This window comes from Echinops telfairi, unplaced genomic scaffold (genome assembly GCF_000313985.2).
Source record: "Echinops telfairi isolate 266 unplaced genomic scaffold, ASM31398v2 ScPeMD7_3;HRSCAF=10, whole genome shotgun sequence".
In the NCBI taxonomy this organism is placed as follows: Eukaryota; Metazoa; Chordata; class Mammalia; order Afrosoricida; family Tenrecidae; genus Echinops; species Echinops telfairi.
In genome coordinates this window covers 15,645,053-15,661,452 of record NW_022103899.1, presented here as the reverse complement: position 1 = coordinate 15,661,452, position 16,400 = coordinate 15,645,053, and the positions used below count along the sequence as shown (strand labels likewise).

General features: G+C 36.1%; 1 protein-coding gene across 1 annotated transcript; it reads left to right on the top strand.

The window, feature by feature from the left end:
• The first annotated feature begins 4,297 nt into the window (after nt 1-4,297).
• MSTN (myostatin) lies at nt 4,298-9,554 on the top strand. The gene is made up of 3 exons (XM_004701491.2): nt 4,298-4,670; nt 6,429-6,802; nt 9,174-9,554. Exons 1-3 carry the CDS (start codon nt 4,298-4,300, stop codon nt 9,552-9,554), a joined length of 1,128 nt encoding a protein of 375 aa, XP_004701548.1.
• The last annotated feature ends 6,846 nt before the right edge of the window (nt 9,555-16,400 follow it).

Here is a 16,400-nt window from a genome sequence, read left to right as displayed (position 1 = left end):
TCCTTTTATATATAAAAAAAGAATATAAGACCGTAAGCTTTATGAGGGCTGTGACTGTGCTTATCATAATTATTGTTTCTTTTTAAAAATATTTTTAATTTAATCATTTTATTTGGGGCTCATACAACTCTTATCACAATCAATACATACATCTGTTTGTGTCAAGCACATTTGTACATTTGATGCCATCATCATTCTCAAAACATTTGCTTTCTACTTGAGCCCTTGGTATCAGCTCCTCATTTCCCACCCCACTCTCCCCCATCCTCCCTCGCTCATGAACCCTTAATAATTTACAAATTATTATTATTATTTTGTCATGTCTTACACTGTCCGACATCTCCTTTCACCTACTTTTGTGTTGTCCATCCCCCAGGGAGGAGGTTATATATAGATCCTTGTAATCGGTTCCCATACTTATTGTTTCATCTCCATAATCTTGACTAGTGCTAGGTACATAATAGGGACTCAAATACTCTATAAAATAAAAAATGAAATAATGTAAACATATACACATTCATAAATGAAGAATTTACTAAATTATTTATATAAGGTCAAATAAAACCAGCAGGCAAGTTTGAACCATATTCCAAGTTTCCTATCTTGTATTCTTATACTCTTCCTTCCTGTTTCAAGAATTCCTTTGTTTTTGTTATTTTTTGTTCTATAATCTATTAAAAGCATGGATAATCCGGTTTTATCAATGTAAGTACTAAAAAAAATTATGTATGAATGACCTCTGATCTCCTCTAACTTCACAAGGGTGAGGGAAGATCACCATCATTAGCATCAGCTGCCCAAGGCTGATTTCTATGAGGCTTGAGGTAAGACATGCCTCCACCCTCCATCCTTCTTAACCTTATTCTAATATCAACCGTACCTCATACAGTCCCCTCTCCTTTTCAGATGTACTTTGTAATTCATTTCAGTAACCACCTAGGACTCACAGATGATGCTCACAGTTATGGGATTTCTTAGGGAAGTTACCAGGTTACAATTTAGTTGAGAAATTCTCAGAATACACTTGTTCAGGATAGTTTTTTCTCTGCCAAAGCTCTGTTAAGGCTGCCAATAAATGTCCAAAGGACATTCCACTCTGCCATAAGCCTCAACTCAAATGTACTCAGTTTCAGCTCTGTGGGTCATCAAACCCAGCTTCCTCAATTAAGTTCTCAGAGGCACCCCAATCCACAGCCAGCCTCCTGTTCAAAAGCACTCAAGGTAATTTGTTCCATGGGCTAGAATGGCCACTGCTTTGTCTCATGCTCTGACTCATGGTTCTGTTGCTGCTGCTCCTCTGCCACTCCTCTGGTGTCAAAGCTTTGGGGGAACACTGGTTTAGATCAATGTTGTTTCTAAACCACCTCTGGTTTTTGTAATAGATTTAAGAGATGTTAGTTCATCACCTTACTGATGGGTATAGAAAATATGGGGCCTACAATAGTAGCCCACCTAGTGAAAAAAAAAAGGTTCAGTTGCTGAATTAACCACTCACATGGGAAATTGCTTTTTAAGATAGATAACCAATATAAAAGCAACAAGTTGACAGACCAAGCTGTCCCAATCAACTGGAAGTAACTCTTCTGCCTTCACTCATCCCAATGATGCACACACAGTCTTACATGCTTCCAAGAGGAACCGTCAGAGTTAGCTCCAAAAACCAGACAATAGGGAATGTTCCAAGTGAACGCTCCTGTGCCAAAGCATTGGGAAAGTCACTGCCACTGCAAAAGAAATAAATGCCCTGGAAATGTCTCCGATTACCTCATAACCCTTCAATTCTGATTGCTAGAGCAGTTGATTAAATATATGGAAATCACAACCAAGGTTAACTATTCTAGATGTGAGAAGAAAGATAAGCTTAACCATGCCTTAGAGCAGGACTGTCTTAGAATAATTTCATTTGCTTTAGAGAACTAGATAGATAGAATATGTGAATTGATAATAGGGAACTACAAACAGAAGCATGCCTAGTTCATGTGGAGCATAGTTTCAAGTTTAATTTTTTAATAAATCATTTTACTGGGGACTCTTACAGCTCTTAGAACAGTCCATACATCAATTGCAAGTTTAGCCTTAAACTCCTCTACATGAAATAAACAGCAAGCACTCAAGGACCAGTTATTGATTACTTACTATCTGACAAATGCTATATCCAGCAACTTGCATGCATTATTAAATAACATCTCCCCCAAATCCTATGAGGGAGCTGAAGTTCACAGAAGCATCGCCCATAATCACATTTATGCACTGCCATCTAGTCAATTAGGACTTACGAGACACCGAGAGGACTGCAGGGCTATAAATTTGTGTGCAAAACAGACGGCCTCATCTTTCTTCTGGGGAGCAGCTGGTGGGATGAAACCATCAACTTTTCAGTTATCAGGTCAATATTTAACCCACTGCACCACGAGGAGGGCACCTTAATCACAAAATTAGTAAGTGGCAAAAATTGCTCCCCAATTCCCTTTTTTTTTCACATGAAGCCTAAGTTCCTAACTGCTATGCATTACTAAACAAAAACCTCTTTGACCTTCTCAGACAGGATTAGAAAAACAATGGTTATGACATTACAATAACATACCCTGAAAGATGAATTTACCAAACAAATAAAACTTTATAAGCCTGTGTTTAGTATGATCTCACAACAAACTGTATCTGCAAGTCTTCAGGACATCTGGTTTATGTCTGGTTTTCCTTAATCTTTAATGATGGGCACATCCAATGCATTATGTAAGGCCATTTTTTTCTCAAGAGATATAGATACCTCTTAAGAATTTGATGAAAATGCATTAACTTTTAAAGCTACCAAGTTGCATTTTTAGTGCACTGGGGCAGTAAATTAGTGTTCAATGTGCAAAAATGGTAGTGACCTAAAAAATAAATATTTTATATGAGCTACTGCATTCATTCTCTTGGGGAAAACAAGGAGAAAAGGATGAACTCTCTAAGGAGTCTTTAGCTTACTAAAACGGAGTAGGAAGAAGAATTCTCCTTTGGCCTGGAAACAGCTTCTCTTTCTTACTGACTAGCTAATTATATGTGTTTAGCAATTTAATAGGCCCTTTGCTTAACTCAATGCTAAGGTTGAGAGTTTGATCCCTATAGCAGCCACTTAAATTAAGAGAACAAAAAGCTCTATTCTCTGATTCCAGACCTTACCCCAAATCCCTGCAGGTGTCTGCCCTGTGGTCAAAAAAAATTGGCAAAAGGGTGCAAACCTATGGCAGTATTGGGAAAAACAAACAAATAAAAAATCGGACAACTCTGTATTATGGTGCTCTTTCTCTTCTACGTGTTCACAATATTTTCATAAAATTCACGGGAAACAGATGATACACTATTACTACTAGAAATCTGAGGCACTAGCTGTATTTGCTGCAATGCTAATCATAAAATCCCCAGTTTCTGATTCTAAGTTCAGAGCTTTTGCCACTAGCTTGATAATACACAAAGAAGAAACACATCTCTGCGAGTTATTGATCTGCATCTTCAATAAGGAAGAACATAATAGTAACTGGTCAAAAATTGAGCACATTTTTCATATTAATAAGTCATTAAATTAGTTTTATAAATAATTCCATGTAGAATACAACACTATAATAAAATGATTTTAAATATGTGCTAAGAATGTATTAAGGAAAATATGTTTCTCAGATCAGAGCTGGTTTTTTTTAATTTAGATCACAATCTTAACTGCTTAAATTCAAGTCTCCTTAAATTAAGCTTAATTACATATAATCTAATGTAGTAAATAAAATTCTTTATACTTCAAATGATAGCCTAATTAAGATAAGCCCACTTTAACTTTTGAGAAAGTGACATTTCATTTTTTAAGTATGAAGTGTAAATTCCCTTATCTAATTGCAATTAAGACTTATAAAGATTCATCAGATTTAAGTGTGGTTGATATTATTGTTAACATAGGCTTTAATTTTCTAGCTTCACGTATATCTTTCATTATTTGTAGGCTTATTTTTTTTATGGAGTAGTCCAATGAATCAGCTCACCCTTGCCTGTAACAAAATACTGTTTGGTGACTTGTGACAGACAGGGTTTCAACCTCTGACAGCAAGATTCATTGTGGAGCAAGAGCCAATCATAGGTCCTGAGGACACTTGTCTCATCAAAGTTGGAATATAAAAAGCCACTTGGAATACAGTATACAAGAGTCACTGCGGTGGCAAGTGTGTCTCTCAGACTGTACATGCATTACCATTTTGCTTAGCTTTACTCAAAAGCAAAAGTAAAAGAAGAAATAAGAGCACAGAAAGAAGATTGCATTGACTGAAAAGCCATGAAAAAACTGCAAATCTGCGTTTACATCTACCTGTTTATGCTGATTGTTGCTGGTCCAGTGGATCTAAATGAGAATGGAGAGCAAAAGGAAAATGTGGAAAAAGAGGGGCCATGTAATGCATGTACTTGGAGACAAAACACTAAATCTTCAAGAATAGAAGCCATAAAAATTCAAATCCTCAGTAAACTCCGCCTGGAAACAGCTCCTAACATCAGCAAAGATGCTATAAGACAACTTTTACCCAAAGCTCCGCCACTCCGGGAACTGATTGATCAGTATGATATCCAGAGAGATGACAGCAGTGACGGTTCTTTGGAAGATGATGATTATCACGCTACGACGGAAACAGTTATTACTATGCCCACAGAGTGTAAGTAGTCCTATTTTGCAGACCGGCAATTCTGCTGACTGTTGTTCTAGTGTTTATGAGAAACAGATCTATTTTCAGGCTCTTTAAACAAGCTGTTGGCTTGTATGTAAGCAGGAAGAAAGATTTCTTTCTTTCCTTCTTTTCCTACCTATATCAGGAGAAATACAATGAGACTGAAAGCTGCTGCATTATTTGTTTCTTCGTTGAGCTAGAGAGCTAAACATTGATGTGCATGCACAGCACAAACGTTATTTAATTTTAACTAACAGATGCATAACATGCTTACGCTTTCACAGCATAATGCCACCAAAACGGAGGAAAGGAGATACTAGTGTTAGAAGTTTACATACAACTTTCTAATTCTCTGAAACCAATGATTGAGAAAGGAAGATGTTTGCTAATTGTTTAAACCTATGTGGGCATTGCTAAACACCTAGACTTATTCTTCTTATTCAAAACTATCTCACACAGTGTTTTTATATTTTTCACAAGTAAAAATATTTTATTTTTTAAGACAGTACACTGAACAGTATGGAAAAATATTTTTAGAAAATTAAAGCAATGATGAAGCAAGCAAATGATAGGCATCAGCTAATTTTCAGAAAATACCTAAGAAATAAATATTTTACTCGAGTTAAGTTGTGCCTCATGGAGTCTTACTTCTACCTTGTTCATGGTACTATTATTGAGAGTACTTGGTCTGCAAATTTCCTGGGAGGCACACTATTTAGTAACTTTCTAAAATATTATTTTATTGTTTATGAGAGGGATGATGGTAACCTGTGCTATACATAGTTCTTCTGAAAGACGTGTTTCCAATCATTCCTTTTTCACATGGCTCAAGGAAAAGGAGGCAGGCACCCCCACAGAAAGGCATGACAAGGTTCTGTGCCATGTGCCTGTGAACATGCTTTCTACACTTTATGCCAAAGGCTCCAAGCAATTTCAAAATACTGTTTTCCTTATTAAGCAAGCAGCCTCTAATGCAACAAATAAGTTTCCTCTCAGTCTTGCTGGGAGATAGTACTAGAGTAGATTTACCTCATTTATGAACACACTGGGAAAATCAAAAAGAAAGAAACTGCTAGTGTCTCAGCTTACAATGACAGCCGGCTCCTGAAGACAATACTGACTAACTGTTGAGATCTCTCGAGTAGAACAGCTACATTTATGTGACAGTAACCTGCTGAGTTCTGTACTTCTAGAAGATGATTGCAGAGCCAAAGCATAACAGATGTACTGTATTTTCTATTAATTCCTGAGACTCGATAAGTTACCCAGAGTGTCTTGTCCCCAGGTAATTCAGGCCTGGGGGAAGGGTTCCTTCTTCCAGACTGATTGGTACAGCTGCTCGGTACGTGTAACTACTCAGATTCCCAAAGAATTCTAAGTGGACGTTCCTCCACAGTGGTGCTTGTTCTCTCTAACCATCATCATTTTAAAGTTTCATTGGCTGTTCATTCTTTCATAGGATTTTCTTTAGTCCACAGTTCTCTGGAAGGGAGTGGGTTCCTTATATATGAAACTTAAAGTAGCAATACATGTCTAAAAAGTTCTGAAAAGCTGGAGTAATTATGTTATTTGAATTTTTTTCTGAGTTATGAATGAACTTCTGCACAGTAGTTCATTTTAAAAGACTACATATGCATACATTATTTGGTGGGAGAACTGCCCACCAATTAATATGAAACAGTTTTGTTTACTTTTTATGGGGAACAATTTCAGTAACTTAAAATTTTTTTCTTATTCACTTTGTAGCTGATTTTCCAATGCAAGTCGAAGGAAACCCCAAATGTTGCTTCTTTAAATTTAGCTCTAAAATACAATACAATAAAGTTGTAAAGGCCCAACTGTGGATATATCTGAGACCCGTCAAGATACCTACAACAGTGTTTGTGCAAATCCTGAGACTCATCAAACCCATGAAAGATGGTACAAGGTATACTGGAATCCGATCTCTGAAACTTGACATGAACCCAGGCACTGGAATTTGGCAGAGCATTGATGTGAAGACAGTGTTGCAAAATTGGCTCAAACAACCTGAATCCAACTTGGGCATTGAAATCAAAGCTTTAGATGAGAATGGTCAAAATCTTGCTGTAACCTTCCCAGGACCAGGAGAAGATGGGCTGGTAAGTGATTAACTAAAAAGAATAACCCAATATGCCAGAAAATAAATTCTAATTCTTATGCCTATAACTGCATAAAAGTATGCTATCCCTGTACCCATTAAATATAGATATCCAATTTTGTACCCTATGAAACATTCCCTTGATACTCTGCGTGAAGATAAAAGAAAAAAATTATACCACCGTGCTTACCTGATTAAGGTGTTCTTTTGAATTGGGAATGAAGTATAAAGTGCTCTTTATTGATATGACACATGATTTAGCATAACGCAGAAGAAGTTTTAAAACTGTAACTAAAATATCTTTATCAATTGCAATTTAGTTAATATGATAATACTTGACTTATATTAAATGTTAATTTAGGGCCCCTCATGATAAATTCATTCATTATAAGCAGACTGTTGATGCCCTGATGTATATGTAGCTTACACAGTGAATTAAAGCAAAATCAAGCTCACTGTCATCAAATTGATGCCAACTCATGGACACTCCACAGGAGAGAGTTGAATTGTGCCCAGGGGTTTCTAAGGTTAAAAATCTTTTGAATCAGAAAGCTTAATCTTTCTCCCTTAGAGTGGCTGGGTTCGAAACACTGACCTTGTGGTTAGCAGCCCAACTCATTACCCATTACCCTACTAGGGCTCCTTACATGGTGGATTACTGCTAATAAAAGTTAAATTTCCTGGCTCATTAACCTTTGCCACCTGTCTTATTTCTGAGCTGCATTAACATTCTTGTGTATGAGTTTATGGGCAGTTTCTGGGTCAGAAACAGCTGACTTTTGTACAACCTTCTCAACCAAATCTTGGAGACTATTATATTGAAAATTATTCGTAATAGCAAATGGCATTGTGATGTGAATCAAAGTTTTTATTATGATGATTACCGTATTATTATGTTAAAGATGTTTTAGTGTACCTGGTGGCATTTTTTTTTAGTGTTTTTCAGTTACAGAAATGGACACCACCATATACTATATACTACAACAAATATTTGATTAAGAGACACTAGCTATGAACTGTTCCTAAATGTTACAATTTATGTACAAATTTGACTGAGAAAGATATTTAAGAATGGAACTCATTCATAATCCAGGGAGTGCCTCTACTTAAGAGAATGTCAAATAATTTAATTTGGGCCAAACAGATGGTGATACCACATATTATAAAAATTAATATAAACCATTCTAAAATTTAGTGTAAATTTAGGATTACTCACTCCTCTGGCTTGTCAACAGAGATTATACTTGTAAACAGTAAGCATGCTATCATTTTAACCTTTACATGGTCTTGGTTAAGAAGAGTATATAATTAGTAAGCTAAAGCTACTTTTAATAACATTTTTTAAAAGATTACATAAATTTATGTCATTAATTAAAAAATAATGTATAAAATGTTATTAACTCCCAAATAATACTATTCTTTTTGACAATATTAATAAGAAGAACTACCAGGTCTATTCAAATTTTTGACATAGTATACAACTACTATTATTTAAGAAAGAATTGTCAGCACATTAATGTTCACAGTTGATCTTTTGACAAAGCTTTTCATTATTATGAAACAGGTGGCTAATATGATTTATTCTTCAGATTTTTTTACACATGAAAGCAAATATAATTCCAAAATGCATAAAGGTTGGAGTAGGATAGTGCACATTATTGCTTAAATATTTCAAGAGGTATCTTTCAAGGAAAAAAAGTCAAATATTATCATGTCTTCTTTTGTATCTCTCCTTCCTTACTTGAGTTTTCTTTCCAACTCAATACATTTACTATGAAACCTCATTTTCCCCCATACAATATATACAGTATTGAAAGGTAGAGCTCTTTTGCTGGGCTTAATATTAAGCTTTCTCTGAATAAAACCCTAAGGAAGGATGAATGGATGAATATACCTGCCCCTTCATCAGGCACAGCTCACCAACTTCAAGTTGAATCCAGAGGGTGCTACTCTTCTCTTCACCTCCTTGCTCTTTCCCTTACTATAAAAGTTTTCAGAACACCTATTATGTATTAGGCAATCTGGTACATATACAAAATGAGGAAAACAAAACTGAAAAGATATTACATCAGAGGAATTTGTATTGGTGCTATATTCTTCTGAGTCATCAGGAGAGAATGCCAACAAACCAACTCATTGCCACCTCAAGGGGATTCCAACTTACAGAGGTTCCGAAGCTGTAAATCTTTAGGGGAGCAGACAGCCTCATCTTTTCCCTGCAAGAGGCAAATTAAGTCTATCATAAATTATAATTTTTTAATGCTATGTTTTTAAAAAATAAATATGGTTTAAGCAAAATTATTTCTTTAGTTGATAATGACTTCATTCCAGGGGTCAATAGACATATTGACTGTTGTTTCCTTTTTATACAGAATCCCTTTTTAGAAGTCAAGGTAACAGACACGCCAAAAAGATCCCGAAGAGATTTTGGTCTTGACTGCGATGAGCACTCAACAGAATCACGATGCTGTCGTTATCCTCTAACTGTGGATTTTGAGGCTTTTGGATGGGACTGGATTATTGCACCCAAACGATACAAGGCCAATTACTGTTCTGGAGAGTGTGAATTTGTATTTTTACAAAAATATCCTCACACTCATCTGGTACACCAAGCAAACCCCAAAGGTTCAGCAGGCCCTTGCTGTACTCCTACCAAGATGTCTCCAATTAATATGCTATATTTTAATGGCAAAGAACAAATAATATATGGGAAAATTCCAGCTATGGTAGTAGATCGATGTGGGTGCTCATGAGATTTACATTAGGTTCATAACTTCCTAAAACATGGAAGATCCCCACCCCTTCAACAATTTTTAAACTGTGAAATTATGTACCACAGGCTTTGGGCCTATAGTATGCTACAGTTACTTTAGCACAAGCTGCAGTATATGAACGAAGAGAGAAAACATAGGCAATGGTTGGCATTTAACCATCAAAAATAACACAAACAATAAAAGTCATATGGTTTCCAGAGTTCCTGAACTATAAGGAAATCACATAAAAGTATGTTCATATATAATGCTACATATGCAAGTAAACGAAAGCATTCTCCATGTGTTCTGGTGAATTGAAGGAATATGCTTTAGACTTGATTTCTTACATCTCCATTTAATATGTACAGAAAAATCTCTATATAGTATTGGTAAAATGCAGGTAGGTTATGTACCATCATTTGAATCATCCTTAAGCACTTGAATTTTTAATGTATGATAGCATACTTGGTAAAATGAAATTCCGCAGAAATAGGGATGGTGCACCATATGCAAGTTTCCATTCCTAGCACATTAACAATCCATGCCAATGGTGCTAATACAGTAGGGTGAATGACTGATGTGATCAAGTTTATCAATTAAGACACATTCAGTAAAACAGTAAGTTTCTCCTTCCTTCAGGTGCACTTCATCCATCTCTAAATGGGGAATGGATTTTCTTTAATGAAAGAGGAATCATTTCTCCTAGTGGTAAGCTTTCAATTTTGTAGCATCCTTGGAGAAACTAAGTTATGTTAAAAGGCTGCCAATTTTTTTCATTTTTTATCAAAATTTCAAAATTACAGCCTGCCTTTGCAACACTGCAGTTTCTATGGGAAAATAATAAAAATGACTGATTCTATCAATATGGTATGAAAAGACTTTGAAACAATTGCATTTATATAATATGTATACAATATTGTGTTGTAAATAAGTGTCTCCTTTTTTATTTGCTTTGGTATATTTTTACATGAAGGACATTTCAAATCAAATATTAAAGCACAAAAACATACCATGTTATCACAGAAAGCAACGGCTTTTATTGCAGAGGAAATTAGCAGATTAAATAGTGGTCTTTAAACTCCATATGTTAATGGTTAGAAGGTTATATTACAATCTTTTTATATATTTTTTACCTTGCTAACATTCACTTATGGATTTATGATGGCTGTATAATGTGAAATTCCAATGGTTTACTGGCATTGTATTCAAATCTCAACGTTCCATAATTTTAATACTTTTAAATTTTACTAAGCATACCAATATGATTTAACTCCATTACCTTAAATACAGTATAATAAACTGATATTACAACAATAATTGTTATTTTTATTTTATAATTCAACAAGGAATTTATTTCTGCATATATTTACTTCTATTTTGCAAGTTAGGGTTTGTGAATCAAATTCAATGTACTTATGACTAATTGAAATTATTTCTTATATCGAATGTATTTAAACTCAAAATTCAATAATATTAAAGTGTTTTCACAGTTTTTGAAAGTTAACAGTTTTACGTTATAATGGTTAATTCTGGATTTCTAGTTCTCACTCTATCATTCATGTCTCATGGCTTAGCACAAAATTTTGATTTTGGAATTGTAGGTTTGCTACTCGAGTTCTCATGCGTGAAATTCCTCTTCAAGTTGGTCCTGGTTAGGTTTCTTTACACATACAAAAGCAAGGACTAGTCAGTTATATCTGTTTCATTTTTCTTTATCTTGACCTGAAAACTATTTATATGTTTTCATAGGTTCAATTTCAAAATGCATTGCAGTTGGCAAGGATATATGGTCCTAGATTTATAAGGTCTCCCAAAGCCCCAGGGACACAGGGAAGCAACATCATTTTCCTAATACCATGATATTAGCACCATTCATCTCAACTTTGGAAGTACCAATTTCCAACTTGGATTCTGAAACAACACAGTGACTAGTAATCCTTAAGTGCAACACTGCCCAGCAATAATCTTGAAGTGATCCCTCCTCTCCACTTCCTATCAGTTTAGTAACTTAACTATAAGGCAGTGGTAACATTTGGTAGGGGCCTGGGAAAAGGAGGAAGACTCTCAACAAGATAGATTGACACAATGGCTGCAACAATGGGCTCAAACATAGGAACGATTATGAGGCTGATGCAAGACCGGGCAGTGTTCCCTTATGTTGTACACAGGGGTTACCATGACTCAGAACTTGCTCGTTGACACCTAACGACACAATTTTAATGACGTAATTAAAATTCCATTTAGCACCATGATTCCTACATAAATGTAATGTCTAACCATTGTCAATAGTGTAATAATTTCTATCCACATAAATAAAATAAAGTACTTAAAATGTTTTTGAACTGACATATTTAACCCTGATGGGATTGTCCCTGAGGAAGAAAGGGCCAACTGTGGTGATGGTGGGGAAAGTGTAGAGTCACTTTCAGTGCACACACTACAGCCTCTTTCTCTCAAACCAAAAACAAAACAAAAAACACTGCCACTGAGTCAATTACTACTCATAGGAGCCTACAGGACAGGACAGAACTTCCCTTTGGGGTTTCTCAGACTTTAAATCTTTAGGGTAGCAGATAGCTTCATCTTTCTCCTGAAAAAAGAAATAGAATAGTAGGTTAGCAGCTCAGTTTGTAACCCACTATACTACGAGGGCCTTCCTTTCTTGTTCTCCTAGGTTCATGAATATGCATGACCAGATGTCTAGGCCAGCAGTCCTATTAACATACATAAGCGCTGGAGTTCTAATAACTGGGGGTTCTTGGTCTGTAGACCCAGTCCTGTGACAAGACTTCCTAGTCTTTATACTCACATTTACAACATGTCTGGAACACAGGCTCAACCTCATCATGTGGTAATGCATGAACTGCACATGTGCGACAATGAAAAGCTGTCTCGGGAACAATCTTTCTTGGGGCAGGACCTAGGCAGTTCTTCTATTCTGCTAGATCCTAGAAATGGCAAAGATATGCTGCCAGTGTGTCCAAGGGCACATCACTTTCATTTTCAGCACCTCAAGAACATTCACTTGTGATACATAATACTAATCCCTGGGATATCCAGAAAACATCATGTAAAGTTCAACACAGTGTGTCAGTTTTAATCTTCTGTAATGCTTTGCAATACTCCCCATACTTCCCACAGTCTATTAGAAAGAAAAGAAAAACAAACAAAATAAAACCCTTTTAACGGTATACTTTCTTCTTGAGGTCAAGGTTTTTTGTACATTTATATAGAACTTTATTCTTTGACTATCAAAGCAATGATATGAAAACAAATAGATTTTACTTTTGTTCTTTAAACCATGATGCAAAAAATTTAAGGACTCAATGTTCCTTTTGTAATCTACTGGAAACTAGGAATACTTGCAGCAGAAAAATAACATTATTTTGCAATATAATTTTATAATAACACCAAATATAATTTCTGGAAGTGAAAGAATTTCTTAAAGTTTCTCTGTAGAGCCTAATTTACAAGTCCTTGCTGGGGATACTGCTTTTTCCTTACACAGGTAGTAAGTACTATTTATGAAGTAGTTAGATATATTTATAAAAACCTGCTTTCAATGAATCAACTTTAGTCACTAAGCAATTAGGGTTTTGGAAATAGAAAACAAATAGCAAGCCAGCCTAAACTAGAACTCAAGCTCATTGCCATAGAGCCGATTCCACTTCCAGTGACCCTAGAGGGCTGGGTAGAACTGCCCCTGGGAGTTTCTGATGGTAACTCTTTATGGGAGTAGGAAATCCTTCATCTTTCTCCTGCTGAAAGGCTACTGGTTTGGAACTGCTGACCTTGATCTTAGCAGCCCAACTTGTACCCAGGAAACCACCAAGACGCCTCCAAATGAGGCTAGGCCCCTATTTAATAAAATATCGTTTCTTAAAGATGATCAAATCTTCAATTGGCAAGTCTGTAGTAGATTAAATACATAATTAATTGAGTTAAAAAACACTTCAAATTAAAAACACACCTACTTTTTCGTGTCAGAAATTAAGAAATTACCAGAGTTTATCTGAGTGTTAGAATTTGGAGAGTAAAAGACCCTAATATTTTTCGAGCACCAGATAAACATTTTCTGAAACAGTGTGAAAGATATCAGTGTCCTCAATTTATACAAGAGGACCCTGAGAAACTGAGGTAGAAGGAAGTATTGCAATGACTAAGGAGCCCTGGTGGTGTAGTGGTTATGTGTTGGGTTACAACCTGCAAGGTCAGCAGTCTGAAATCATCAGCCTCTTTGTGAGTAAAAAGACTGGCTCTTTTACCTCTGAAAACAGTTACAGTCTCAGCAACACAAGGGCAGTTCTTCCCTGTCCTATAGACTCATGATGAGTCAGCATTGATGGAGGGTAGTGAGTTTGGTTGAGTATTGCAATAATCTGGACTGGGGCTGCTTTAAAAAAAAAATCATTTTATTGGGGGCTCATACAACCCTTATCACAATCCATCCATCCACCCATTGTGTCAAGCACATTTGTTGCCATCATCATTTTCAAAACATTTTCTTTCTACTTGAGCCCTTGGTATCAGCTCCTCATTTTTTCCTTCCCTCCCTCTCCCACTCTCCCTGCCTTATGAACCCTTGATAATTTATAAATTATTTTTTTTCATGTCTTACACTGACCGATGTCTCCACTCACTTTTCTATTGTCCGTCCCCCAAGGAGGGGGTTATCTGTAGATCATTGTGGTTGGTTCTCTCTTTCTCCCCTGATATTTCCCTTCCCTTCCTGGTATTGCAACTCTTAATATTGGTCCTGAGGGGTTTATCTATCCTGGATTTCCTAAGTTTCCAGCTCTTATCTGTATCCGTGTACATGCTACAATCTAGCCAGATTTATAAGGTAGAATTGGGATCATGATAATGGGGGGAAGAAGCATTAAAGCGCTAGAGGAAAGCTGTATGTTTCATTGGTGCTATACTGCACCCTGACTGGCTCGTCTCTTCCTTGTGACCCTTCTGTAAGGGGATGGGTCAGGACCGATTTTGAACTATCGTTTCTATCGCATCTATTAAGACGCACAACACAATATATCGCACAGGGTAGAACTGCTCCTTAAGAGTTTCCACGACTGTGAAACATTATGGGAGTCGCTAACCAAACAGTCGCAGCAGTAGTCAACTTGGACTCACAGAGACCATATAGCGCTGAGTAGAGCTAGCCTTTGGGTTTTCAAGGCTGTGTGTCTTTGTGAGTAGACAGCCGTATCTTTCACCTAATGAGTGGCTCATGGTTTTGAACCACTGACCTACAGTTATAAGCACAATGTGTAATACACTACACTACCAGGTCTCCTTAGGGCAGTAGATGGCCTCATCTTCCTGACCACGCTCCCAGGGTGGGGGGGTGATGGTGGGTTTAAACCTACAACCTTGTGATTAGCAGCTCAACATTGAACCCATTCCAATATCAGGGTTTCTGAATTTGAACTAAGAGCAGTTTAATATAATGCTTCATTGTTATTATAATTTTTAAAAGCTATAATGTTAAACTGTCTTTATATATTTATAATGTATAATATATATTTATAATGTATAATATTATAATTATCTGAATTTAGCATTGGGTTTTGCAAAATGTTATGTGGCTACATTTTTAATGAGGATGAGTTGGGTTAGTATAAATGAGAAGGTAAATGAAGAGCAGTAGGTGAATAGCGAATTAGAAGCATGCACACAGATATGGAAATATGTCAGCATCACAGGATTTAAGAACTAGAAAGGGTCTTAGAAATCATATTATTTATATATGAAAGGATAGAGACCAAAAAGTGGCTTGCCCAAAGTTAATTGGTACAAAAATTGCAACTGGAACTCTAAAATGTGAGTGTAGAGTGAATAGTGGGTCAGAGTGAATGGAAGGCTTCTAAAAAGCTAAAAGTAAAATAGGAGAGTTGAAGCTAAATTCCGAGCCATGATTTCTTAGCAATTGTCAATACTAGAAACAAAATACATGTCCATATTTGAGCAAATGGATCTTAGTAAGAAAACTAAGGCAGTGTGTGGTTAGACTCTCTATTTTATTGTGTACATTATTAATAATAAAACAAAATAGTTTTCAAAGTGCTTTCACACCAATGACCCAATTTTATCTGTATAATGGATGCTATTTAAGTATTATAGTTACCTGTTCCAGAGAGGAAACAGGCTAAAACAAACTAACTTGCCCAAGAAACCATAGTTGATGAGTTCATGATGACCCTATGTGTATTAAGAGAACTGTGCTCCACAGGGTTTCCAATGCCTGGTATTTTAGAAGTAGATTTCTTCCACTTCTTCCTAGGGGCCTCTGGGTGGATGAGAATCACATCTAGGAACTCCTTGCCCAAAGAAACATAGTATTCATTTTTGCATATTAATGCAAAATATATAAGCATAATGTATAATAGATAAGATAATGCATAATAGATAAGTCTTAATTCAAATATGTTACACTATTTGTTCTAATAGTAAAAAAAATATTTTGTTGTTTTGTTTCACTGTCTTGCTTTTTGTGCATGTTATTATCTCTGCAGGTCTAACTAGATAAGATAGGCAGTATAAACAATCTGGAGGAGAAAACAACGGGATCAACAGTTCCAGGGGGACATGGGAGAGGAGAAGGCAAGGGAAAGGAAATGGGTGTTACCAAACCCAGGGACAAGGGAATAACAAGTGATCCAAAATTGATGGCAAGCGGGGTGTAGGAGGCCTGGAAGGGCTTGATCAAGAGCAATGTAACCGAGAGGAATTACTGAAACCCAAAGGAAGGCTGAACATGATAGTGGGACAAGAGGAAAGTAAACAGAAACAGAGGAAAGAACTAGGAGTCAAGGGCATTTATAGAGGTCTAAATATAGGCATGTA

Coding starts and splice junctions, on each gene's coding strand:
- MSTN (XM_004701491.2), top strand. CDS start 4,298: ATGAAAAAACTGCAAATCTGCGTTTACATCTACCTGTTTATGCTGATT. Junction 4,671..6,428: donor TATTACTATGCCCACAGAGT/GTAAGTAGTCCT, acceptor TTCACTTTGTAG/CTGATTTTCCAATGCAAGTC. Junction 6,803..9,173: donor GACCAGGAGAAGATGGGCTG/GTAAGTGATTAA, acceptor CTTTTTATACAG/AATCCCTTTTTAGAAGTCAA.